This window comes from Tubulanus polymorphus, chromosome 10 (assembly GCF_964204645.1).
Source record: "Tubulanus polymorphus chromosome 10, tnTubPoly1.2, whole genome shotgun sequence".
Taxonomy (NCBI): Eukaryota; Metazoa; Nemertea; class Palaeonemertea; order Tubulaniformes; family Tubulanidae; genus Tubulanus; species Tubulanus polymorphus.
In genome coordinates, this window is record NC_134034.1 from 507,985 (window position 1) to 530,796 (window position 22,812).

Here is a 22,812-nt window from a genome sequence, read left to right on the forward strand (position 1 = left end):
TAAATCAATCTCATTTTAGTTTTATTTCAATTATAATCCATAATTTTGCATGAATTTAACAGAATTTCACAGAATTAATTTATTTCATAGCACAAACAAATTCTCTAAGAAGCGAAAGAAAAGTCGTGACTCTTTCGAAGTCATTTCCATTGGCAACTGAGAATTGGAGTCCTTTATAACTGACCAATACATAGATTGCGTGGTAGTTTGTCAGTAAACCAACTGACTAGTCAAGGTCATGATATCCAAAACTAACCAATCACGTCTTCTATGACTGTGTTGACCAATCAGTGTCGAGCATATCCAAAACTAACCAATCACATCGCCTGTGACTGTTGACCAATCAGTGTCGAGCATATCCAAAACTAACCAATCACATCGCCTGTGACCGTTATAACGAATCTCTTAATAATCCAAGCGCGAGATTCTATTTCTCTTGTTTTCCTTAAAGTCGACTAGTGCCACTTTTTTATAAATCTCTAATATCAGAGATTCGAGGGTCTACTTGGTAGTAGCCTCTTGTTGTTCAAACACTGGGTATTTTGTAATCACTTCGTCCCATTGCGATCGGCCGTTTGATAAATCATTCACAAGAGTAGGTAGTTCACTCATCTGCAAATATATATATCAACAATCATTACCAGTTCCACAGATATTTTCAGTTGAAAATGAACTAATTCAGTTAACTCTCAACTGTATCCTAGGTTCTTACAGGCCAAGGAAACCGAAATTCCTTGATATTTCTTTGACCCTTGACCAAAAATTCCCTGATTAAATTACAAGATATTCTCAGTGGGGGCTGTTTCTTATAAAGAGGTTCCTTGCGTCACTTGTCAACAGCAAGAAAAATTAAAATTCCTTGATTTGATCATAAGATATCTTCAGTGAGGGCTGTTTCAAAAAATCAAGAGTTAGAATTCCCTGATCTGTAAGAATACTCTGTATCACGTAATCCAGATCCGTAATCCAACGTAATCCAGATCCGTATTTTTATCACAACCAGAAACTTACCGGGACTCGAATCTGTTTCATAGAATCACGTTCTCGTAACGTGGCCGTGTGCGGTTGTTTCAACGAATCGAAGTCGACGGTGATTCCGAACGGAATCGCGATCTGATCGGTTCTAGCGTAACGTCTGCCGATCGATCCGCTGCTGTCGTCGACCTTGTGACTGACGTCTGCTCTCGTTAATTCACTCGCTATAATAAACAACAGATGGAGAGATAATTATCAATTTGTAGCCATGGACGCAGCTTCACAGCGGCTGAATCATGAACTCATTGAACTAATGATTTACAACTACGGAATAAGGTCCTGGTTTCATCAACCAGTTTTAATTCAAACCTAAGCTGCATAGTAATGACTTGCATCCAAAATTGGTTTCAGATCTAAGGTATGACCCAAATATTAGTCAACTGAGCCAGTTTTATAGACAGGTTTTATCTGTGGCTCCATGGGCGGCACTTAAAACTGATCTTTAACCGGCCTGAGACAATGCGTTAAAACTGTTCAATAAAACCGGCCTCTAGTTGTCTGTGTTACTTACATAAACTCTTAACAAGAGGAGTAAATTCCGGGTTGTTACTGAGAGGTAGAACTGAACACTTGTACGGCGCTATGATAGCCGGGAGACTCAGATACTGAAAATACAAACAATAGCAACAGTGACACCTAGTGGAGGCTGGTAGAGACACCTAGTGGCAGTGAGAAACACTACATACCGTTCTTTGTTCATCGCCTTCTCTCATTCTGAAATTGTGTTCGAATATAGAATACAAGACTCTCCCGATACCGAATGACGGCTCAATTACTGACGGTACAACATCTTCAACTGAAATACAGGACATCCGTTATAGGGATCGAAATTCACTGAGAGTGGACATCCAACATAGGGATCCAAATTCACTGAGAGTGGACATTCATTATAGGGAATGATTCTCAAACTATATATCCTTGGTCATCCATTAGAGGGAACGATCTCTAATAGCGGACATCCATCACAGTGATTATCTGAGATGAGAGTGGACTCCGTATTGGGGATAAACTTACCAAATTCTTTCTTTTGGTATTTTTTCACCGTTACCATATTTGGAGTGATCTCAAATTCCTGATCGTTGATCGTCACTTTCACAGACCTAGAAAAAGTACAAACATGTCTGCCTTCACAAATCCCCCTATGACATCATCAAATTGTCTACTAGTTATTAGATCCATAGACACTACTGGAAAATGTCTGCCATCCCCTTATGACATCATCAAATCGATACTCACGTATTATTGGTCAGTTTCTGTTCTAAATCGATCACTGCTGATTGGTCGAGTTTACTCAAATAATCCGTGATGATTTTGGCGTCTTTTTTAAACTGTTTTCCGATGATACTTTTCTGCGGTTGACACTCGATCACATCCACCACACGGTGAGAGCAACAAGTCAAGGAAATCAATCAAACATCAACAATTTTTCTTCAAAATTACAAATTTCACAGGATTCTAAGGTACCCTTCATCCCTTGCTCCCCCTCCCCTCCATTCTGGTAATGAAAAGGATATTGGTTCCGGCAGTTTTTTCTCGGCACAAAGTCGAACTCCAGTCGCCTTCGTGTGCTGTTTCAAATCATAGCACGACCGATCAGCGCAGCCGACACATTCTACCCAACCCTAAAAATTAAAAACACAATCCAATTTACAGTCGAGCAACCCTTCAGAATATACAGGAGCAACCCTTCAATCTGCAGGAGCAACCCTACGATCTACCGGAGCAGCCCTCAAAAAATGACAAGTTTAAATTCTTATATTTCAATGATGAAACTTACATAAGAAGTTTTGCATTCAGCGTCCCAGCAATCACAGGCGTAGTGAGCCATCTCGTTAGACATGTGCTGTCTGAATCGTAATTTAGTAGGGTCCACACCGACCTTCACCATAAACATGTTAATTCGCGCCATGTAGTAACCCAACGTCTGGTTAGCGATCAGACCCTGAAAATAGAGACCAACGGGACTGTGGCAAGAATCCTAGATTTTCAAAGAAAATATTTTTGTGATTAAAGAATTCGAAAGAAATTGAAGATGCTTGAAAATATTTCTTCAATTTAAAGAAGTTTTCAAAGAATCAAGGAGTATATTGACAGACGAGAGAGAGAGAGAGAGAGAGAGAGAGAGAGAGAGGGAGGGAGGGAGAGGGAGAGAGAGGGAGAGAGAGAGGGAGAGAGAGAGGGAGAGAGAGGGAGGGAGAGAGCGGCGCGTCTGCTGCAAACTGACCTTACTGACAGCGTCTGCTACTGTGCACACCTCGACCCCCTTCCCGTCCATCTGATTACACGCCGAATATAAATTCATCTTTAAATCGGCGACGTCTGCGAATTTCGGATGATCTTTCTCGTCCGGGTCGCAGAAATGTTCGATTTCGGCCATCGTGAACTCGCGTACTCGGATCAGTCCGGACCGCGGCGATATCTCGTTACGGAACGAGTTACCGATCTGGGCCGCAGCGAACGGTAGTTTACCCTGATTGAATTCTAACAATCGTTTAAAATTGACGAATATTCCCTGAGCGGTTTCCGGACGAAGATACCTGAAATAGATTTCAAATTCTATTGCAGTCCGAGTTTAGGGGAACCCATGACCTGAATTGCGCTTAACCCCGGTCTGTGGGACTAAACGCCGGTCTTTGGAACCTGGCCCAGTCTATAAGACTGTAGCTTTTCAAAACCCACCCTTAGTTTTTCAAAATCTAAAGTATTAACAGTGCTTTTCAACAGTGGTTAAACATTTCTAAATTTTCTGAAGGAATAAATCTAACAAACCCTTTGTAATTTCCAGCGGGTCCGATTGAAGTGCTGAACATCAGATTGAATTCGATCGGTTCAGATAAGTCGTTACCGGTGATCGGAGATTTCATGTTGAATTTCATCATACATTCGTGCATCGCCTTCGAGTCCATGTTATCAATCTGTAAATATCACCACAATAAACACATTGATATATTCTACTTGTGTATTAGAATTCTTCAAATTCGATAAACAAGATTTTCTAAAGGAATTATTCTGTTCATGGCGGACACCGCTCAAGTGAGTAAACGAAATTCAGCATTTGAAACTTACGATTGGAATTATCTTTTTCGCGTCTTCTTTTACATTTTCAGCCGTTTTTTTATCGGCCATCAGTTTTTCGAGATGCGCTGAAAAAAGATTTCGATAATGAGAATTTGATATAAATATTTCACTTTTTTCGTAGAGAATGCGAAAATTGACCAATTGTTTTATCTGTACCTTCGATCAGATGATCAGCTCGGAAACATTCACCATTTTTTAAATCTTTTACCATATAATCAGAGAATCTTTCCACATGTCCGGACGCACTGGAAATTCAAACTTTAAAGATAATACCAGTTCTACAGTTGAGACCTACTAACATAAGTCCTGAGCCCAGTTGACACTTAAATCCAAAAGTGGTTTAAGACTAGTCTTTTAAAGACTTGGGGTCTGAAGTAATTTGGTTGAAAGTTGGTCTATGACTGGTATTGAATTTAAGCAAGTGAACTAGGTAAGGCTTATGTAGGTCTATTTCAAGATAACACCAAGACTAAGTTGCAAAGTTATGAGTTAAGCCAGAGTTAAAGTTAGTTTATTTTCAATATTCTAACTCCAACTCAGAATCGTTGAACTCGGTCCAAGCTAAAACCAGGTTTAATACTAACACTAGTACCGGTTCGGGAGTTAACATGCTGCAGTCGACCTCCAACATTTGTTCCTCCAATATGAAAAATTTCCTCCAAGCGGAAATAGCATTCGCTTTTACGGCGCAACCCATCGGTCCAAAATCAAATAAACCCTGGACACCTTAAAACAACAAATTCATTCAATCAATTAAACACGTTTCTAATTAACTAATAGTTAATTAATCAATATAGTTAATTAATCTAATTAGTTAATTAATCAATGTAGTTAATTAGAAAAGTTGGTTGTGTAATGTACCTCCATATATGGAGAAAGCTTGATCGTAGAAAAATCGCTGTTTTAAAAGATCTTCCAATTTCGCTCGATCAAAATCATCTTTCGGCGCCAGAGACAGTTCCTAGAAATAACAGAGACAGTTCCTAGAAATAACAGAGACAGTTCCTAGAAATAACAGAGACAGTTCCTAGAAATAACAGAGACAGTTCCTAAAAATAACAGTGACAGTTCCTAGAAATAACAGACATCCCTAGAAATAACAGACACATTCCTAGAAATAACAGAAATAGTTCCTAGAAATAACAGAGACATTCCTAGAAATAACAGAGACAGTCCCTAGAAATAACAGAGACATTCCTAGAAATAACAGAGACATTCCTAGAAATAACAGAGACAGTCCCTAGAAATAACAGAGACAGTTCCTAAAAATAATATGGGACCAGCCTTCAGAATGTGGGACCAGCCTCCAGACTATTGGTCCAGCCTTTAATCTATGGGACTAGCCTTCAGTTTATGGGACCAGTCTTTACTTAATAAGACCAGCCTTCAGTTGAGACCAAACCCTAGACCAAGTCCTAGTCTATGAATAGGTAGGTTGGATATTTTAAATATCTTATCATTTGAACTGTGTGTGAGGATCAGGTGAACAGGTGTGTAGTTAATAACAGCCGTGTCTAGAATTTATCAATTTAACATTTACATAAATAATTCTACTCAGCTCAACTCTATAACACCTGCCGTCTGAAACACCTTCATCTGATCAATTCAAACACCTTCATCTGATCAATTCAAACACCTTCATCTGATCAATTCAAACACCTTCATCTGATCAATTCAAACACCTCAAACATTTCTATTCTGGTTCAACGTTCCAGTTCCCCTACATAGCCTAAACAATTTTTAAAATCCACCAGAAATTTGTTTACCTTGTCTTCGAGCTCTTTTTTCCTATGTTTCAAATCGGATACGGCTTTTTTCACGTCCAATTCTGGGGCTTTTTCTTCTTTCAACTTTCTAACGAGGTCGCCCTACACGAGATTAAAACAAAAAACAAAAATCCAGAATTGATTTCAAAAATTCTGTCTAAAAATCGAAATGTCAAAAAAATTCGATTATTTTTTCGACGCTTACCTGTTCCTTGACCCTCATTCGGAACGGGGCCAGAATCTCTTCAATTTTCGGGTCTGACATTTTACGAACGGTTTCGAGAAGTTTCAATCGTTTTTGCTTGGTTCCCCAATTAGCGGCTTGTTTCAGTCGATGGCTGGTTTTCTGGAATAGATGTCGGCTTGTCGGGATCGAGCTGAACTGAACCAACAGATGTCGACAAAGATGGGGCAATAACATCAGCCGTAATGTGCCACGCTTTACTTCCGCGTGAGAACCGATCGGAGATTCCTCTCATCCGATTTCCGAATCGTATTCACGCGTCATACCCGATTCCCAAGTCTAACCGTCGGTTCTCTAAATCCAATATGGCCGCGCCCATGAGCCGGGTTTCAGCGACGTTTTTACGCTTTTTGATCGGATTTCGAGACTTTCTGTTGGAAATAAAATTCGGGGAAACGATTCTATAGTTTTGAAATGTCGATTAGGATTTTACGGCCAGTTAAAAACAGTTTGACAATTTGTAGATTATGTAAAAACGCACATAGAACTACACTTAATGTAAGGGATAGTTCAGTCAAGTGTCGATGGCGGCGCTACTATACGGTCGAGTCGAATTCGCGGGCTGATGACGGCGGGCCGGTTTTGAAGGTTTTAGGGATTGAGACCAGTTGCGATGATACGGGTGCTGCAGTTGTAGATAGTCGAGGAAATATCTTAGGGGAATGCTTACATTCTCAGAACAAGGCGCACTTACAGTATGTAAACTATCCGGGCGGCTCCAAGAAGTTACAGGGTCTGCGGTCCTTCCCGGTGCCGGGCCGTTTTTCTAATTCGTTGTTTTGAATATTTTGTAGGCACGGCGGAATAATACCATCATTAGCCAAACGGTATCACCAAGTAAACATACACAGAGTGGTGCAAACAGCTTTACAGCAAGCAAAACTTGATTTAAAGGTAAAAGTAACTAGGCAAACTTTACCCTGGGGCCGCGGACCCCCGAGGTCACGTCCATACAGTCCAGTGTCGGACTCCGGCAGAGACTTTGAGATCCGGGGAATTTTCAGGGGCAGTTATTGATTTTAAAACTTTTGCAAACATATGATCAAAATAATGATATCAAGTAAGTAACAGATCATGATCATTCACACGATTTTGAAAAAAAAAAAATTTTTGTACCGTTTTATTCCCAATTAGGATGTCGATGCAATCGCCACGACAGTTAAACCTGGATTAACGTTATGCCTGCAAGTAGGTCTGGATTATACGAAATACCTCGTACAACAATCCAGGTAGGTAGGACAAAGTCCCGATAATTTGAAATGAAATATTTCGAATAAATAGAATTCCTTTGAAAAATATTATACTGAAGGTGGATGACACTTCACTGTAACAATTCTACCATTTAATTCCACCCTGTCTTCAATTGTGGATAAATGTGGAAATGTTGATTTCCTCAATTTGCAGACGGCCGTTTCTACCGATACATCATATGGAGGCGCATGCGCTAACTGTTCGTCTGATCGATAAGTAAGTATCGTCACGTGACCGACGTGTGTTGTCCATTGTTGCACGGGGTTGTTTTTTGGGGGCAGGGTTCTTTTGTCTTGCATCCAAATGGGAGAACACAACCCTCTAGAACCTAAACCCTAATTGTCAGCGATTGAAAGAGCCGCCATTTCGTTTATTGATCTTTGAACAAGCTCGTGAGTGCCTTGAGAAACCTTACTCGAGAACAAACTCGTCAAATGACGTCAAACAACGACTGTAGGACCACAGACAGATCGGACCCGCGACACATCCGCCATCTATCAAATAACCCGAGATCTAAAACCTCAGCGTAAACCACGCATTAACAGAGATATGATCGTTTCTTGCCTGAAGAGACGACGGTACCGCGCGGTGCGTCGTGGGTAAATTCATTATTAAAATGGCGGATGATCGAAGTTACGGATACGATTCCGTTTCGACGCTTGTGTCTCGGAGAGTATCGTGACCTCCTCGTATCTTACAGCCATCCATTTTACAAGTGCGTGTGTGTATAGCTGTATAGAGCGACGTCGGGCCGGTGGGATATTGTACAACAGTGTGTATATCAGTGCTGTATTACATACACTGTATATTGTAGTCGAGAGAGGTAGAGTTACATTTACTGTCTACAACAATATGAGCCGTTTAACTAGAAACAAGGTACGAAATCCGAATCGTAGTTCAAATCAGAACGATGCATTATCGGATGACGATAGCAGCAGCAGCAGCAGCAGCAGCAGCAGCAGTAAAGCTGATGAGGCTGATAAAAGTGATGACTACTCGCCCGGTAGTGCATCGATTGCGTCCGCTGAATCTTCATCTGAGGTGGAAGAAGATATAGGCGACGATGAATCGGACGATTGGTTTCCGTCCGCTAGTTCACGTCGTCGCCGCCGCGGCGCTAGTGGTGGTGCTAACGCTAGTTTGAAAACCGGCGACTGGATCGACGTTTCCGAGGACGATCCCGGACCGCGTGAAATTGCGTTCACGCCTCGAGGTCCACCGGGTCCCGATGAGATGGACGGTTTGAACGAGGACAGCCCGGCGCTCGAGTATTTCAAATTACTTTTTACCGACGAAATTATCGACGAAATCGTCGATGAAATAAACCGTTACGCCGATGAGAAAATAGGCGCGTGCGAACTACCGCCCAGATCTCGTCTGCAAGATTGGATTCCGGTCACTGTTCGGGAGTTCCACACGTTTTTAGGAATCATCATCAACATGGGAATAATCCGTCTGCCAAGCGTGTCGATGTATTGGACGTATCGATGGACGGAATCGGTTCCGTTTTTCCGCGACTCGATGAGCAGTAGCCGTTTTCTGTTGTTGTACCAGACAATGCTTCAAGTTTGTCGCAGCGAGCCCGTAGTTCCTGGCGATCCGCCCCGCGGAGCGGCGGCTGAAGCTGTCGACGCGCATAAGATAACGCCGTTCATCGACCGCGTCGTGACCAACTACCAGCGATACTACAATCCGTATCGTGAACTGTTAATGAGTCAAGTTACTATCGGTTACAGAGGGCGAATCGCTTATAAACAACATTGTTCGAAGAAACCGTATAAATGGGGTCTGGTGATGAGAACGGTGACCTGTCCACACACGGGTTATCTGTTAAACGCTAATCTCTACTGCGGCCGAAACGACGACCAGGAAATTGAAGCCGGTTTATCAGCGAAAGGACAAGCGGTTTTAGATATCGTGAAACCGTTCGCGAACCGTGGACACCATGTTTACTGTGATTACACCTACAGTAGTATTCCACTAGCGCTCAGTTTATACGATAAGAAATTCCACTTTACGGCAACCATTCGCCTCAGTTCGGTCGGGGTCCCCAGTGAGTTGAAATATCCCACTCAGATGAGACCAGGCGATGTTTACGCGTATCGGAACGGGGACGTATTGATTTTGAACTGGTACGACAAGAGCATCGTTTCGGTAATTAGTACGCTCGGAAAGGCACATGAAAAAAACCTCGTGATTGGTCGCCGTAAACGGACGGAGAAACCCGTCAGGAGACCTTCGATCATCACGTCGGAGCAGCCCGTCAATAGACCGTCAGTCGTCTTGTCGGAAGAACCCGTCTCAAAGCCATTAGTCTTGTCGGATGAACCGGTTTATAAACCATTATTCTACTCTGAGGAACCCGTCAATAATTCACTTGTGGCCTCGACGGAGGAATCAAAACCATCCGTCCTCTGGCCGGAGGAACCCGTCCATGAGCCATCGGTCGCTTTGTCAGAGGAACCCAAAACATCGATCTCCTGGCCGGAGAAACCCGCCGTCTATGAACCATTAACGGAGGAACCCGATCGTAAACCGCAAGTCTCGTCAGAGGGACCCATCTATGAGCCGTCGATCGCCTCGTCGGAGGAACCCAAACCATCGGTCCTCTCCCCGGAGGAACCCGTCTATAAACCATTAGTATGCCCGGAGGAACCCGATTGTAAACCACAAGTCGCATTGGAGGAACCCGTCTCTAATCCATCAATCGTCTCGTCGGAGGAACCCGTCTCCTATCCATCGGTCGTCTTGCCAGTGATCGGCCGTAGTGAACACTCGGAGTCACCCGTTTATAAACCGTCTGTCGTCTGCGAATATAACAAACACATTTCGAGAGGAATTTATTTACGAGAACAGCTCAATCGATATTACAACAACAGCAGGAAATCGATTGTCTGGTGGAAAAAAGTATTTTTCTGGATGGTTGAAAGTTGTATTTCAAACGCGTTCATCTTGAAGAAGCTTCACAGCAGCTCTGCGGGGGGTAATGACAGACGACTGACTCTGTTGAAATTCCGTCAAGAGCTCGTCGAACAACTCGTGCCGCCACCTAGCGACGATGGACCGCGATCGAAAAGAGGGCGACCTTCGCAAGGGCCACCGGTTCAGAGACTGGACGGAAGATTCCACGCGATCAATAAACGTCGTCAGAATAAACAGTGTAAAGTTTGCAGCGATCGAGCTAAAGGAGAGAGACATACAGTGTCTACTTACTGTGAGACATGTCGCGATCAACCAGCCTTACATGCCATAGGCTGCTTCGAGCGTTATCATACCGAACTGAATTACAGATAAATTGAACTCGAATTTTGAAATGTGGAAATGCCGGCGTTATGGCGTTGGTGTTGTTATGGCATTTAGAAATGCCGCTGTTAATATGGCATTTTAGAGATTGTGGTGTTATGCCATTTAAAACAGGGTCACCTTTTTCTGACATTTTGTACGAATAGAAAATAATACATTTTTGAAATTGAACAGTGAACTGTTTGAATTGTTTATTATTAAGAGATTTTCGACGATCTAAGAGTAACTGTCCAGAGCCCCGGGTAAGAGCCCCCCCCAGCACTAGGACCTGCAGTTTGAATATGATCGATGTTGTTTTTGCTGTAGGGTTGAATTCCCGTTCCTCGTGTTGCTGGTCAGCGGTGGTCATTGTCTATTGTTGTTGGCACGTGATGTGGATGATTTCCTGTTGCTCGGCAAGAACTTGGACGACGCGCCAGGAGAAGCGTTTGATAAGGTACATTTTCCACGTGGCACCAGATATTGACCTTGGAAGGCCACAGACATTAGTGGAACACCTGAACAAACAGACTTTCTGGTCACCTGAAGTTCGTTGTAACGAGGTTCCATTGTATTCGAGTCGACGACGACTGTTGTAATCGAGGACTCCACCAGGTGTCGCTTGTAGGCATCAAGACGACTTCTCTCAAATCATTTAAAATCGACCCATAAACATTTCTCAAATTCGACGTGAGATGCACAGAAACTGTACATAAACCTTTAATCAAGAGGAGACTAAAAACTTTAACTAAATTGAAAATAATCTCAAATTTGATCAAGTTGTTGATACACGTGATACGCGTCACATAAAAAACTGATAGGGATCCTGGTTTAAGCTGGTGCAGCACGTGGGCTTTCATAGAACAACTCGTCCTTTCTCTTTTCAGACAGCCAGAAGTTTGAAATTAAAACTGTTGCCTGACTGCGAGGATTTGAGTGGTGGTCGCGCAATCGAGATGCTAGCGACTAGTGGCAATCCGCGAGCGTACGATATACCGATCGTGTTGGCGCAGGCGCAGAACTGTGATTTCTCATTTTCCGGATTGAAGGCGTCGTATAAAAGTAAAATCGAGGCCGAGGAGAGGAGACTGAGTATGAACCCCCCCCCCCATACTGTCCATCCCCGATATCATGCATTTAACCTCCAATTCCCCTCGATATGCTGCCCGTCGACATGGCCGCCTCCCTTTATATCACTCCCTCGTTCTCAGAACAGGATGCCCGAATATTGGAGGCAGTTTGTTTGAAAAAAAATCTTGTTTGATCCGTCCTCACCTCCTGTGTGACCCGTCCTCACCTCCTGTGCGACCAGTCCTCACCTCCTGTGTGACTTGTCCTCGCCTCCTGTGTGACCCGTCCTCACCTCCTGTGTGACCCGTCCTCACCTCCTGTGTGACCCGTCCTCACCTCCTGTGCGACCAGTCCTCACCTCCTGTGTGACTTGTCCTCGCCTCCTGTGTGACCCGTCCTCACCTCCTGTGTGACCCGTCCTCACCTCCTGTGTGACCCGTCCTCACCTCCTGTGTGACCCGTCCTCACCTCCTGTGCGTCCCGTCCTCACCTCCTGTGCGACCCGTCCTCACCCCCTGTGCGACCCGTCCTCACCTCCTGTGTGACCCGTCCTCACCTCCTGTGTGAGCTGTTTCGTGTTAGAGTGGAGACAACTTAAAGTTGTTTTGTGGTAAACAAAAGATGCACAATTTCAAAATGTTTGTTCTATTTTTTTCAGATTTAGCTCAACACGAATTGATTACGAATGTCAGTGACGTGTGCGCGTCGTTTCAATACGCCGTTCTACATCATTTAGCCAAACGCGTCCAGAGGGCGCTGATTTACTGCGAAATGAACGACTACCTTCCACAAACCGGCAAACAGTTGGTTCGTTAACAAAACCCCTCGAACATTTCAGCATAGAATAAAAAATCTAAAATTGCGCCATCTATATTTAAATAGTCCGCTCTCATATTTGAATCCGCCATTTTCTTTTTTGTCGTGATTTTGATTGACAGGTTGTATCGGGAGGCGTGGCCAGTAATATGTTTATTCGTGGAGGTTTGAGTAAGATGTGTGAGGCGTACGACTGTCAGTTAGTTTGTCCACCTCCGAGTCTCTGTACCGATAATGGAATCATGATAGCTTGGTGAGAGTCCCGTAAAACCCCTCCCCTCCCCCTCCCATCCCCCTCTCCTCCCCATCTTTCGCAATTCTTCAGTTGCAGCATGATCTAAAATAGGTTTATTTCTGATTCCCGTCAATTTTCTGCTTTCAGGAATGGAATCGAAAAATTACGTTTGAATCGCGAAAAATACTTGTCTGATGTCGAAATGGTCGAAGTTGAACACAGGTTAGAATATATATATAGTAACACCACTCGTCGATAGATGGCGTACGAGATGTTGTTTCAAAAAATTGTTATCGTAATTGTTATCGTAAATGTGTTAGAAATAACTGGCGCATTCTATCTCGATAGTGGAATTTGCACGGATAAGATCACTAGTATACCCTGGCAGATGAGAATGAGGTTACGGGGTAGTCGAATGTAGTCTGAGGTATCACAATAGTTCGCACAAATTCCGCTAGGGGACCGTACGGTGCTGCCACCTGTATAGTTGCGTAAACTGCGGGATGACGCCCAAATTGACATTATAATCTGAGATGGAACTTGTTTTAGAATATGTTGACCGTTTTAGCTCACGTTGATTTTGATTTAATTTTCCAGATCTCCGATAGGGGTCGACATCCGACACGATGTGGAATCATCGTGTATTAAACTCAAAACCGTCCGCTTGCTGTAGACGACACGTGACGTCATAGTTCGGTCATGTCAATAAATCGGGAGCGGGGCTCGGTAACTTCCGTGTGGAGACTGAAGTCAAAAAGTTGTCTCTAAATCAAATCTTAAGTTGTAAGATTGGCTATAGAACTAAGCTGGTCTTAGGCTTGACTATGAATACAGCCCCAGGGAATTTACAAACTTCAGTCAAGTAAAAGAAGCCAAAAGCTGTTTTTTGTATAGATTTGCATGCACTACCTGTAGATTGTATTAAAATATAAATTTCTGTGTATAAATTTCAGAGGAAAAATAAAACAAACTCATTTATATTGAGTAGTTATATTGAGTAGTAGGTGTCATAGTGGGCAGTTTGATGACGTCATAGAATGATTCGAGGAGGAAGACATCTTTTCTGGAAGTGTCGATCAAATCACTAGTAAACAATTTGATGATGTCATTCCGATTGGTGCTGATGCTGAATAGAGGATGTACAGGGGTTCGAACCCATTGATTACTGACACTGATTCTGAGTGGTCCTGAAACTAGATAGAGGGTGTCCTGGGTTCGAACCCAGTAATTACTGATACTGATTCAGAGTGGTCCTGAGGCAGATTAGAGGATGCACAGTGGCGTCCCGGCCGTACGGTGCTGCCGCTATGCTCATCGTAAGCGGGTTTTTCATACACTATTGTAAATCTACTCTGGCAATCGACGTGCTCTCCAGTAATACTCCGTAACCCTTGCTTGCCAGAGTTGACATACGTTAGTGTATGAAAATCCCGCTAACAATGAGCATAGCGGCAGCACCGTACGGTAAAATGTTGATATCTTAACAAAAGTAATTACTGGCACTTATTCACAGTGGTCCTGATGCTGAATAGAGGATGTACAGGGGTGTCCCGGGTTCTAACCCGGTCTATTGGTACTGATTCTGAGTGTTCCTGATGCTGGATAGAGGATGGAAAGGGTTGTCCCGGGTAAAAAACCCAGTAATTATTGGCACTTATTCTGAGTTGTCCTGATGCTGAATAGAGGATGTACAGGGTTGTCCCGGGTTCGAATCCAGTAATTACTGATACTGATTCAGAGTGGTCCTGATGCTGTATAGAGGATGTACAGGGATGTTCCGGGTTCGAACCAGGATAGATACTGAGATATCGGGAGTTGACAGTAAATCCAGTTATTTCTAAGGATAAACGATATATATGTATGTATATATAAGTCAGACTACAAGCATACATGTTGTTGACTGTTGTTTTCGATAATGTCGAATTAATTGGATAATGATAATAGAAATGGAAGTGTTTTCGCTGTTTGCTGGGAAACTGATTATTATCAGCTCAATAAAAGCATCATAAAACAATAACCAGTAGGTTTTAGACGGATATCAATAACCAGTAGGTTTAAGACGGATATCACACGGAACTCGAGACAGAGTTTAGTACGCAGACGCCACCTGAAGATGCAGTTGTTTTCTCTGAAGATTTTCCTGTTTTGTACATTTACCGGTAAGAATCAGTGGGTCCTCGCTGCGCAGTAGAGAGACACCTGGTGGTCGTTTCACGAGATGACTTGCGAAGTTCAATTGCGCCTGATGAAACTTCTCTTAAGGAGCTAGGGTTTCTTTTCATCTCTGTGAAGCGCCCCCTGGACTGATGAATTCCTCTGTATTTTACGTGTTTTAGATATCACGACCGGTTTACAATGTCATCACTGCGGCTACTACACCAGACTGCCGGAAGAGTTGGCTCATCTGTGGCATCTGAATCCGGTAACTGCCGACTGTCTGACTCCTCATCAGCACTATATGAGGCCGTGTTTTGCTGGTTTTCGCTGCGCGGTGAGTCACTTGTAAAAAGGAGAATTCTAAAAAACCGGGCCCGGGGTTGGGGCCGGGGTCCAACGAAAGGCGTTACGCGGATAAAGCAGCCATGTCAATTAGTCCCCTATCAGTTGAGGTTCCGCGTGGTTCCGCCCTCGGGTTTTAGATATTTTTGAGTGTCAAACAGGTTTCAATAATCTCTGTCCATGACGAAAAGGGCCACTTCAATCGGAAGGTTACCCCTAAATCCACCCCTGGAATTTGAAACAACTTTGGAAAAGTAATTTGTTTAGGCTCTGATATTTTGACAAAATACACCGTGATATCGGCTTGATTCAAAATGGCCGCTACATGTCGTCTGCTTTTTCAAAATGATTGTATATTGTTCCGGCTTAAATTTAATATACACATAATTGTCACATTTTGTTCATGTGTTTTTTGCACCAGGAAGCGGCGACTAGTTGGCGCGATGCCAAAATGTATGAACGATGGTGCGTGCCACCTGTCGGCTGTATGAGTGAAGCTCGATTGCAGACGCTTATAACGAGCAGATTCGACAGCGAGTTGAGAGTAGAAAGATACCGCTGTTGCGACGAGAACGGCTGCAATAACAACACTATGGACAACGTATTTCATCCGTATTTGGAAAAATCGAAAATAATCCCGAAAATCGTCTCGGCTATGACGTCACACGGTGATGGGGAATCCCCGTTCCATAAACTATTCGACAAAACAACATGATTTACATACCGCTCAAAAATCATTTATTTCCAAATTACATGAATATATATTTGAATTGAAAAAATTTGTTTTGAATTTTGTTTTAAATTTTCATCGTTTCTTTCTACGCGAGTCAGCGCAAAACCCGTTGTTTAAAACTTAAGACCGATCCCGACACCGAATTTCAAAAATACGCAGGGCCAACTCTTAAAATCGACTTTTAGATTCTTCATTTCATTATCTTAGAAATCGATTACTGGTTGAAACTAGCGCGAGCCCCGCCGTGTTTAAAGCCTAAATACCGGTCTGTGGACTTGCACTGGTGCTGGGTAATCAATTTCTATTATGGTTTGTAACAATCTGGGCGCTTACAAGCCACCGCCCCAGCGTTACCGGGTCCTCCTTTATCAACGCAGTGAAACTGACAATCAATTCTGTCATTGGTGCTATTGCAGGCGCCTTTACATCTCTCATAGCACGCGATTTTCAGTGACACGTAATCAGAATGACCGGGGATTTCTCTAACTTTAAATTGGTTAGGTATCCTCGCATTAACGCACAGACTTTCACAAAGATGCATATTTTTGAAACATTGGTTTTTCTTACGCCCGTAATCACATTTCGTTTTGCAGATTTCCTCCGCAGATTTCGCTGAAACGACGACTACGATCGAGCAGGCGATCACCAAGAACACGTGACTTTTAAACATATCGCCGCGGATTTTCTGGTGAAAAAGAATGAATAGATTGTCATAAAATTAAGTTAATTCCGTCTAGTTAAACCATGTAATCGTCCATGGAACCAGCTTCAGAATTGGGGAACTGTGGGACTGGGCCCATGTGGAACTGGATCCAGAACTGTGGGACTGGGCCCATGTGGAACTGGATCCAGAACTGTGGAACTAGGTCCAGAACTATGGAGCTGGGTGGCTGTGGAACTGGCTCCAGAACTGTGGAACTGGATCGAGTCGATTGCCCGGTGCCAGTTCACTAATTATGCCACGTTGTAATTTTAAGTACTGCCCTCAGTGTTTAGATAAATTGCATTTAGAAAACAAAACATAATTTGTCCTCTCTGAATTGTCCCCTTCATAGCGACAAATAGATCCATTAAAACAGTACTTACTAAAAGATCGTTGTTTCAAATTGAAGTAGATTTCACCACAGATATAGTAGCAGCAGTAGCAGCAGCAGCAGCAGCACAAACTGTAACACAGGATGCGATGTATGAAATCTGTGATCAACCGGCGCTTATATTCCGATCGACGGTTCACAACAGGTGCTGTAACTTCCTATCAAGCACCTCTCTTCAGGCTCTGATGTCAATTCGAAACCATCAAAGCAAATGATGAGCGCCTTTTCACCGAGATATATTTCACCTGTTCATTAACAATATATTGTAAAATAATTATGATATATTGTGTGGGGCCTGGTAATTAGGAGGATCTTTGACAATAACTACCGTAAAAAACACTTCCAGGAATAGCCTATAACTGGGCCACAACCCTAAACCTAGCTGGACGCGAACCGGGCGACTCCAACACGCCAATCGGACACACTAACCACTAGACCATACTAGGCCACTGTACTGTTGTGGTTAAGTCAGTCTGGTAAAGTGCAATAACTCAGTGACCAATTACGGCGTGAGATGATTGGATATTTCTACAAACAATCGAATACCCTCTTTTATTCGGAGATTCAGGAGATGTATAATTCCCATAAATCAGGGTGCGATCTAAGTAAGCACTTGTCCGATTGCCCGGGTCAAACATATCATTATTAGGGGCAAGTAGGATCAATTATAACTCAGCGTCCCTCTGACACTGAATCATATTTCGAGATGAAATAAAACAAGGTACATTTTTTTCTGAAAATGTTTTTAACAAGAAAAAAATAAATTGATGTCGATCACAGGGGCTCGTCCACGATAGCTGGGGGTCCAAAATCAAAGATTTGACCCAGTATCCTAGGTACCACCTATAAACTCTTTTCTTATAGGTGGTACCTAGGATACTGGGTCAAATCTCGATTTTGGACCCCCAGCTATCGTGACGAGCCCCTGTGATGTCGATTGCAGTTTTCGGAACGCTTCAGTCGTGTTGATTCAGCGTTTTAGAGACTCTGGAGTCAAACTCGTCACGCTGTTTCTAGTTTCTGAAGAATACCCCCGGGCGGCGTACAAATCTCTCGGCGATATATTTCTAATTTCTGGAGAATCTGATTGACGTGACGCAATAATAATATCCCAAAATTCCACTTGAAAAGGTATCAAAACAGATTAATTTTGTCATAGGTTTTTTAATTGGTGTTTATTCATGCCGGTGCAGTCCTCAATTCGGCGGAATATCGGCGCAGAAAATGTCTGAAACAACTGCGACGACCTTGAATTGTCCTCAAAAATCGAGCAGAAAAAATTGTGTTTACATCAACCAGACTTGGAGAATTGTTTAGTCTGTGTTTACTCCGTCCACTTGAATTCGTTATTCAAACTCTTTAAGTCAGTTTTAATTGAAAAGAGGAGGCTTGAAATTAGCCGGGTTTAATTAAGGGTTGAATTGCAATGGTCAACGACCTTGGAAGAGGAGCCAAAGGGTTAACAAAAAAGAAGACAAAGTAATTTTCATCAAAAATTCATTTTCAGTGACTCTCTTGAATTTGGATCAAACAATCCAGCATGGCTGCCGCTTCACGAGTAAGATTCAATCGATTATTTTAATATCGTAATTTTTTTCGCTGGTCCATTTAGACACTCGACCATCTTGAATGTCGCTATCGTTATGGGATTCCTGAACACGGGAGCTTGTAGGCCTATCAGAGTTGTAGGTACTGTGGGTAAAAATGATAATCTGTTTAAATCCAGTGTTTAATTTAGACACAGGATTAATAACTACAACTCTGATATGAGCCCCTGTAGACCTGAGCAGAGATCCAAGATGGTCGATTTCTTGATGTCGAAATAAACTGATATGTATTTGCGTTTGTTTTTAGTTCACATGCCAGAGGCGGATCTGTGGATACATGCCGAGCGTACGCGCGGTCGTACGTCACTTCCGAGCGTTCAGTTCCTACGACGAACGAATCCCCGAATCACGAGCCGTCGACGTCGACACCGAACAACACAATGGTAGTCATCGTCGCCGCGGTTACGTTTTATTACGTCAAGGTCAAGGTCGAAACTACGTAGAAATGATAGCGCGTTCTGCGTGGAAGCATGAGTTTTGAAATTCTGTGCTTCGAACTGCTTTGTTCACGTACCGTAGACCTCTCCTTGTTTCTCTTTCAATGGGTTTCAGTTCATTTCATTGTTTGAAAAAATCGGCTAAATTTCGAGTTTTTAACCTGTTTTAGTAGCAGCACTGTTTGAATTGACTAGTTTTAGTAGTATTGTTTAGGGGAGGGGACGGAGGGTGGCTCCTGCATATTTCAACTACAGTAAAACACTTCTCACTCGGACTAACTGGTACCAACACGGTACAAGGTAAGGGAAGGTCTTGAGTTTAAAAATTGGAAAATATTGTTAAGAAGTCAAAAAAATTGATTTCGTTTTTATCGCAATCAGTCAAAATTTCGGGTTGTCTATGTCTGAGTGAGACGATGTTTTCTGTATTACTTCTTTTGCTGCTATTTTTGCTTTACTAAACAATACATAGCATTATTAGTATTCAAGCGTTGTATGAAGCTGAGGCTGCAGTTAACTGATGGTTAATTATATTCCATGATCAATGATGGTATTTATTTACAAGTTAACTGAAACCATTGTTTGTGAATATTAATTTATGAATATTTGTCTATTACCGATAGATTCTGAGACGGTTTGGCCGGACAAAACGCTTGGTCCGTTCGGGCCTCAGGACAGACGGTTTCCGTTACCGGGGCTGGTCGGTACGAGCTCGCAATTAGAGACCGCCGGGAAACTGAGTACAAACAGCGTGAAACCTCTGCCCGATATTCTCACCGAGGAGCTGCCCGCTGAGAGACACGCTAAAGTCTACGATCAGTTCATACAAACAGTTAGAGAGGTATCTATCCCCCTATGACTTCATCGAATTTCCTGTCAGAACTAATAGAAAAGATGGCTGCCCTAATGACATCATGAAATCATCTACTAGTGATTTGATCTATAGACCCTTTTAGAAAAGATATCTGCTTATATAAATCCTCCTATGACATCATCAAATTGTCTACAACTGATTCAATCTATAGACACTTCTAGAAAAGATGTCTGCCTCCATGAATCCCCCTATGACATCATCAATTTGTCTACTAGTGATGTGATCTATAGACACTTCTAGAAAAGATGTCTGCCTCCAAAATCCCCCTATGACATCATTGATGTATGTGTATTTGTTTGTATGTAGGCTGAAGAAATGGAACAGATATTAACTGAACCATCAATGTCTGATGTGATGGAGTGCGTTGTGCAAGACTGTCCTAAACTACTCAAAAAAGGTAATTCAAATTCAAACTACGCGAACAGTGTGGATCTGGCCGGTACCCAGCACTCAGTTCCACAGTTGTCAGAATTTAGAATCAATTAATTTAAGCTCTAGTGAGTTTTAAACTGATCCTTTCAACTGTGGAATTGTGGAATAAGGTTTTGTGCTGCAACTATCAGTTAGATTTGACTGCATCGTCGAACCAAACCTCCCTCTTTTCCCACCCTCTCTCCCATCATTTTCTCCCAATCTCTCCAGGCTTTCCCACATTCTCTCTGCACCCTCTCCCCTCCCCCTCTCTTCCCCTCTCTCCCCTCCCTCTCTGCCCCTCCCTCCCTCACTCTCCCCTCCCTCTCCTCTCATTCTCTTCTCAAATGTTGTTAATTCTGAATGTTGTAATTGATTTCAGATTTTGCTGATTTATTTCCCGATCGAGATATAACCAGCCGACCGTTGACTGTAATTACGATCAGTCAGAAATCAGAGAACGATATGTCTGCTTGGAACGAAGACATCGAAATGGAGAGAGAGGAACTACTATCTACTGTAAGTAAAACACTCGTCCTACCTTCGAAATTCCAACATGATATTTGGCAGTAATGAAGAAGTCAATTTGTCGGTGTATGATACAGTAGTTACCTGTACTGTGTAATGTTTGTTTTTCCGATTTTGTTTATTTAGTTTATAACTGGAGCCAATGATATTTGTGCGGCATTAAATGAAGCTGGTTATTGGGCTGATTTTATAGACCCCTCGTCCGGTACCCCGGTAAGTCAATCTTATACTGTTTAAACCACCAGGTGGTGCCTGTTAGGTACTCACTCGCCACAAGTGGAATCCTCTATTGCCGCAGTAGTTGATGTCCTACCGCACACTAGTGACACCTGGTGGATCCTCACTTGCCACAAGTGGAATCCTTTATTGCTGCAGTAGTTACCGTCCTGCACAGTAGCGACACCTGGTGGATCCTCACTTGCCACAAGTGGAATCCTCTATTGACGCAGTAGTTGATGTTCTACTGCACAGTAGCGACACCTGGTGGATCCTCACTTGCCACATGTGGAATCCTCTACTGTTGCAGTAGTTGATGTCCTACTGTACACTAGTGACACCTAGTGGATCCTCACTCGCCACAAGTGGAATCCTCTACTGTTGCAGTAGTTGATGTCCTACTGCACACTAGCGACACCTAGTGAATGAATATTTGTTTGTATTTTATAGTTTCTCGGAGCTCACACTAACGCGACGTTTTTCGAAACGGACGAACGCTATCGTAATTTCGGATTCGAGATCGAGGATTTAGGCTGCTGTAAAGTGATACGTCATCGACTGTGGGGAACGAACTCTTACGTCGGTTGTATCTTCACCGATGCTCCCATTGAACACCCAGCCATGCAGCAAATACAGAACAAGAAAAACTGGGATTAGCAGCGTGTTAATCCGGATTAGGATTAACCGGGATTAATGGCTTTAGACGGAAATAGCGCTCGCTCTATTATTACCGGATAGAAATGATAGACTACTCCCTCTATCTGCAGCTGCTGACACTAGAGCATTTATAAATCCTATCGTAAACTTTTTAACCCACTATTAGCCGGTATCTACGCGCGTTTTCGTTACCGCTGGTGATCGTAGATTGATACCTGCATTGTTTGATTTACTGAGAGTCGGAATAACTATCTCTCCGCGTCAGAGAGAAAAAAAAAACTGTGTTGATTTATTGAAAGAATAAAGAAGATAAAAATAGTCTTGAAATGGTTTGAGAAACTCGTGTCGAAATCCAAAAGAGTTCAAGGTCATTATATTTTCCTGTTAAAAAAGTAATAGCTTTAATGAGCTTATTATAGTGAGTGGATTTGGTGACGTGGACTATCCACTTATGTGGAATGTACTATCCACTCTTCTGCCACCCCTATATAGTTTAATAAATGCTTATTTTAATGAATTCAAGAATTTTTCTTTGCAAATTTATTACGTTCTTTGATTCATTGGAAAATTGAGTAGAATTTAGTATGATTAGGACCGCCCTATAGATCTGATAATAAATACTGAATTGTATTGTAATTCACTACCGCCGGTAAGTGAGCTATTTATAATGATTACTGCCGCAGCTCAACAAATGTGCCTACAATAAATTAAAATTGAAAGCTAGCCCTGGCATGTGAGGTAAAGGTGAATAATTACCGCCACAGCTAAATAATTGTGTCTTCAATAAATTTTTATTGATTGAGGATTTACCCCTTGGCCAATTTCTTCTTCATATTCTTCTCTACACAAAACTCTTATCATAATGACTACTTTAATTTTTCATAAATTTAATGGCAATTTGTATTACTATCAGGACAATAAAGATAATTTGTATTCATACTCTGGCATGTGAGGGATCGGGAATAATTACCGCCACAG

The 22,812-nt window shown here is 42.5% G+C and overlaps 5 protein-coding genes across 7 annotated transcripts; 4 read left to right on the forward strand and 1 right to left on the reverse strand.

Moving 5' to 3' along the window:
- Window positions 1-14: 14 nt before the first annotated feature.
- LOC141911703 (glycine--tRNA ligase-like) lies at window positions 15-6,348 on the reverse strand. The gene is made up of 16 exons (XM_074802713.1): window positions 6,085-6,348; window positions 5,880-5,981; window positions 4,975-5,074; window positions 4,698-4,839; window positions 4,270-4,358; window positions 4,102-4,178; window positions 3,805-3,950; window positions 3,260-3,572; window positions 2,813-2,977; window positions 2,550-2,657; window positions 2,272-2,417; window positions 2,050-2,135; window positions 1,722-1,831; window positions 1,547-1,640; window positions 1,012-1,199; window positions 15-612 (listed from the first exon to the last, which is right to left on the reverse strand). Exons 1-16 carry the CDS (start codon window positions 6,298-6,300, stop codon window positions 502-504), a joined length of 2,193 nt encoding a protein of 730 aa, XP_074658814.1. The 5' UTR covers window positions 6,301-6,348; the 3' UTR covers window positions 15-501.
- Window positions 6,349-6,439: 91 nt separating this feature from the next.
- On the forward strand, window positions 6,440-13,743 carry LOC141912047 (tRNA N6-adenosine threonylcarbamoyltransferase, mitochondrial-like). The gene is made up of 10 exons (XM_074803217.1): window positions 6,440-6,818; window positions 6,918-7,017; window positions 7,258-7,352; window positions 7,528-7,590; window positions 10,984-11,113; window positions 11,544-11,748; window positions 12,386-12,534; window positions 12,666-12,796; window positions 12,926-13,000; window positions 13,376-13,743. Exons 1-10 carry the CDS (start codon window positions 6,538-6,540, stop codon window positions 13,449-13,451), a joined length of 1,305 nt encoding a protein of 434 aa, XP_074659318.1. The 5' UTR covers window positions 6,440-6,537; the 3' UTR covers window positions 13,452-13,743.
- On the forward strand, window positions 8,001-10,814 carry LOC141912046 (uncharacterized). Its single transcript, XM_074803216.1, has one exon. The coding sequence runs from the start codon at window positions 8,227-8,229 to the stop codon at window positions 10,666-10,668; it is 2,442 nt and encodes an 813-aa protein (XP_074659317.1). The 5' UTR covers window positions 8,001-8,226; the 3' UTR covers window positions 10,669-10,814.
- A 586-nt stretch (window positions 13,744-14,329) lies between the features above and the next one.
- On the forward strand, window positions 14,330-16,025 carry LOC141911976 (uncharacterized). The gene is made up of 3 exons (XM_074803112.1): window positions 14,330-14,937; window positions 15,115-15,269; window positions 15,699-16,025. Exons 1-3 carry the CDS (start codon window positions 14,892-14,894, stop codon window positions 15,990-15,992), a joined length of 495 nt encoding a protein of 164 aa, XP_074659213.1. The 5' UTR covers window positions 14,330-14,891; the 3' UTR covers window positions 15,993-16,025.
- Window positions 16,026-18,119: 2,094 nt separating this feature from the next.
- Window positions 18,120-22,351, forward strand: LOC141911817 (cobalamin trafficking protein CblD-like). 3 transcript variants are annotated; one of them, XM_074802873.1, is made up of 8 exons: window positions 18,120-18,235; window positions 18,612-18,662; window positions 18,959-19,133; window positions 19,772-19,989; window positions 20,329-20,419; window positions 20,816-20,952; window positions 21,088-21,174; window positions 21,628-22,351. In XM_074802873.1, exons 2-8 carry the CDS (start codon window positions 18,645-18,647, stop codon window positions 21,832-21,834), a joined length of 933 nt encoding a protein of 310 aa, XP_074658974.1. In that variant the 5' UTR covers window positions 18,120-18,235; window positions 18,612-18,644; the 3' UTR covers window positions 21,835-22,351. The 3 variants fall into 3 exon arrangements, with proteins under 3 accessions (XP_074658974.1, XP_074658975.1, XP_074658976.1); XM_074802874.1 differs by having other exon boundaries at window positions 18,959-19,112; XM_074802875.1 differs by having other exon boundaries at window positions 18,959-19,094.
- The last annotated feature ends 461 nt before the right edge of the window (window positions 22,352-22,812 follow it).

Bases quoted from the DNA above. Each gene is read 5' to 3' on its own strand.
- LOC141911703 (XM_074802713.1), bottom strand. From the start codon at position 6,300: ATGTTATTGCCCCATCTTTGTCGACATCTGTTGGTTCAGTTCAGCTCG. The intron at 3,951-4,101 runs GTAAGTTTCAAA...TGATATTTACAG, and splicing joins CGAAAAAGATAATTCCAATC to ATTGATAACATGGACTCGAA. The intron at 1,832-2,049 runs GTAAGTTTATCC...CCTGTATTTCAG, and splicing joins ATACCAAAAGAAAGAATTTG to TTGAAGATGTTGTACCGTCA.
- LOC141912047 (XM_074803217.1), top strand. From the start codon at position 6,538: ATGTCGATTAGGATTTTACGGCCAGTTAAAAACAGTTTGACAATTTGT. The intron at 7,018-7,257 runs GTAAAAGTAACT...ATTCCCAATTAG, and splicing joins AAGCAAAACTTGATTTAAAG to GATGTCGATGCAATCGCCAC. The intron at 12,535-12,665 runs GTTCGTTAACAA...TTTGATTGACAG, and splicing joins CACAAACCGGCAAACAGTTG to GTTGTATCGGGAGGCGTGGC.
- LOC141912046 (XM_074803216.1), top strand. From the start codon at position 8,227: ATGAGCCGTTTAACTAGAAACAAGGTACGAAATCCGAATCGTAGTTCA.
- LOC141911976 (XM_074803112.1), top strand. From the start codon at position 14,892: ATGCAGTTGTTTTCTCTGAAGATTTTCCTGTTTTGTACATTTACCG. The intron at 14,938-15,114 runs GTAAGAATCAGT...TACGTGTTTTAG, and splicing joins CCTGTTTTGTACATTTACCG to ATATCACGACCGGTTTACAA. The intron at 15,270-15,698 runs GTGAGTCACTTG...TTTTTGCACCAG, and splicing joins TTGCTGGTTTTCGCTGCGCG to GAAGCGGCGACTAGTTGGCG.
- LOC141911817 (XM_074802873.1), top strand. The intron at 19,990-20,328 runs GTATCTATCCCC...GTTTGTATGTAG, and splicing joins TCATACAAACAGTTAGAGAG to GCTGAAGAAATGGAACAGAT. The intron at 21,175-21,627 runs GTAAGTCAATCT...TGTATTTTATAG, and splicing joins ACCCCTCGTCCGGTACCCCG to TTTCTCGGAGCTCACACTAA.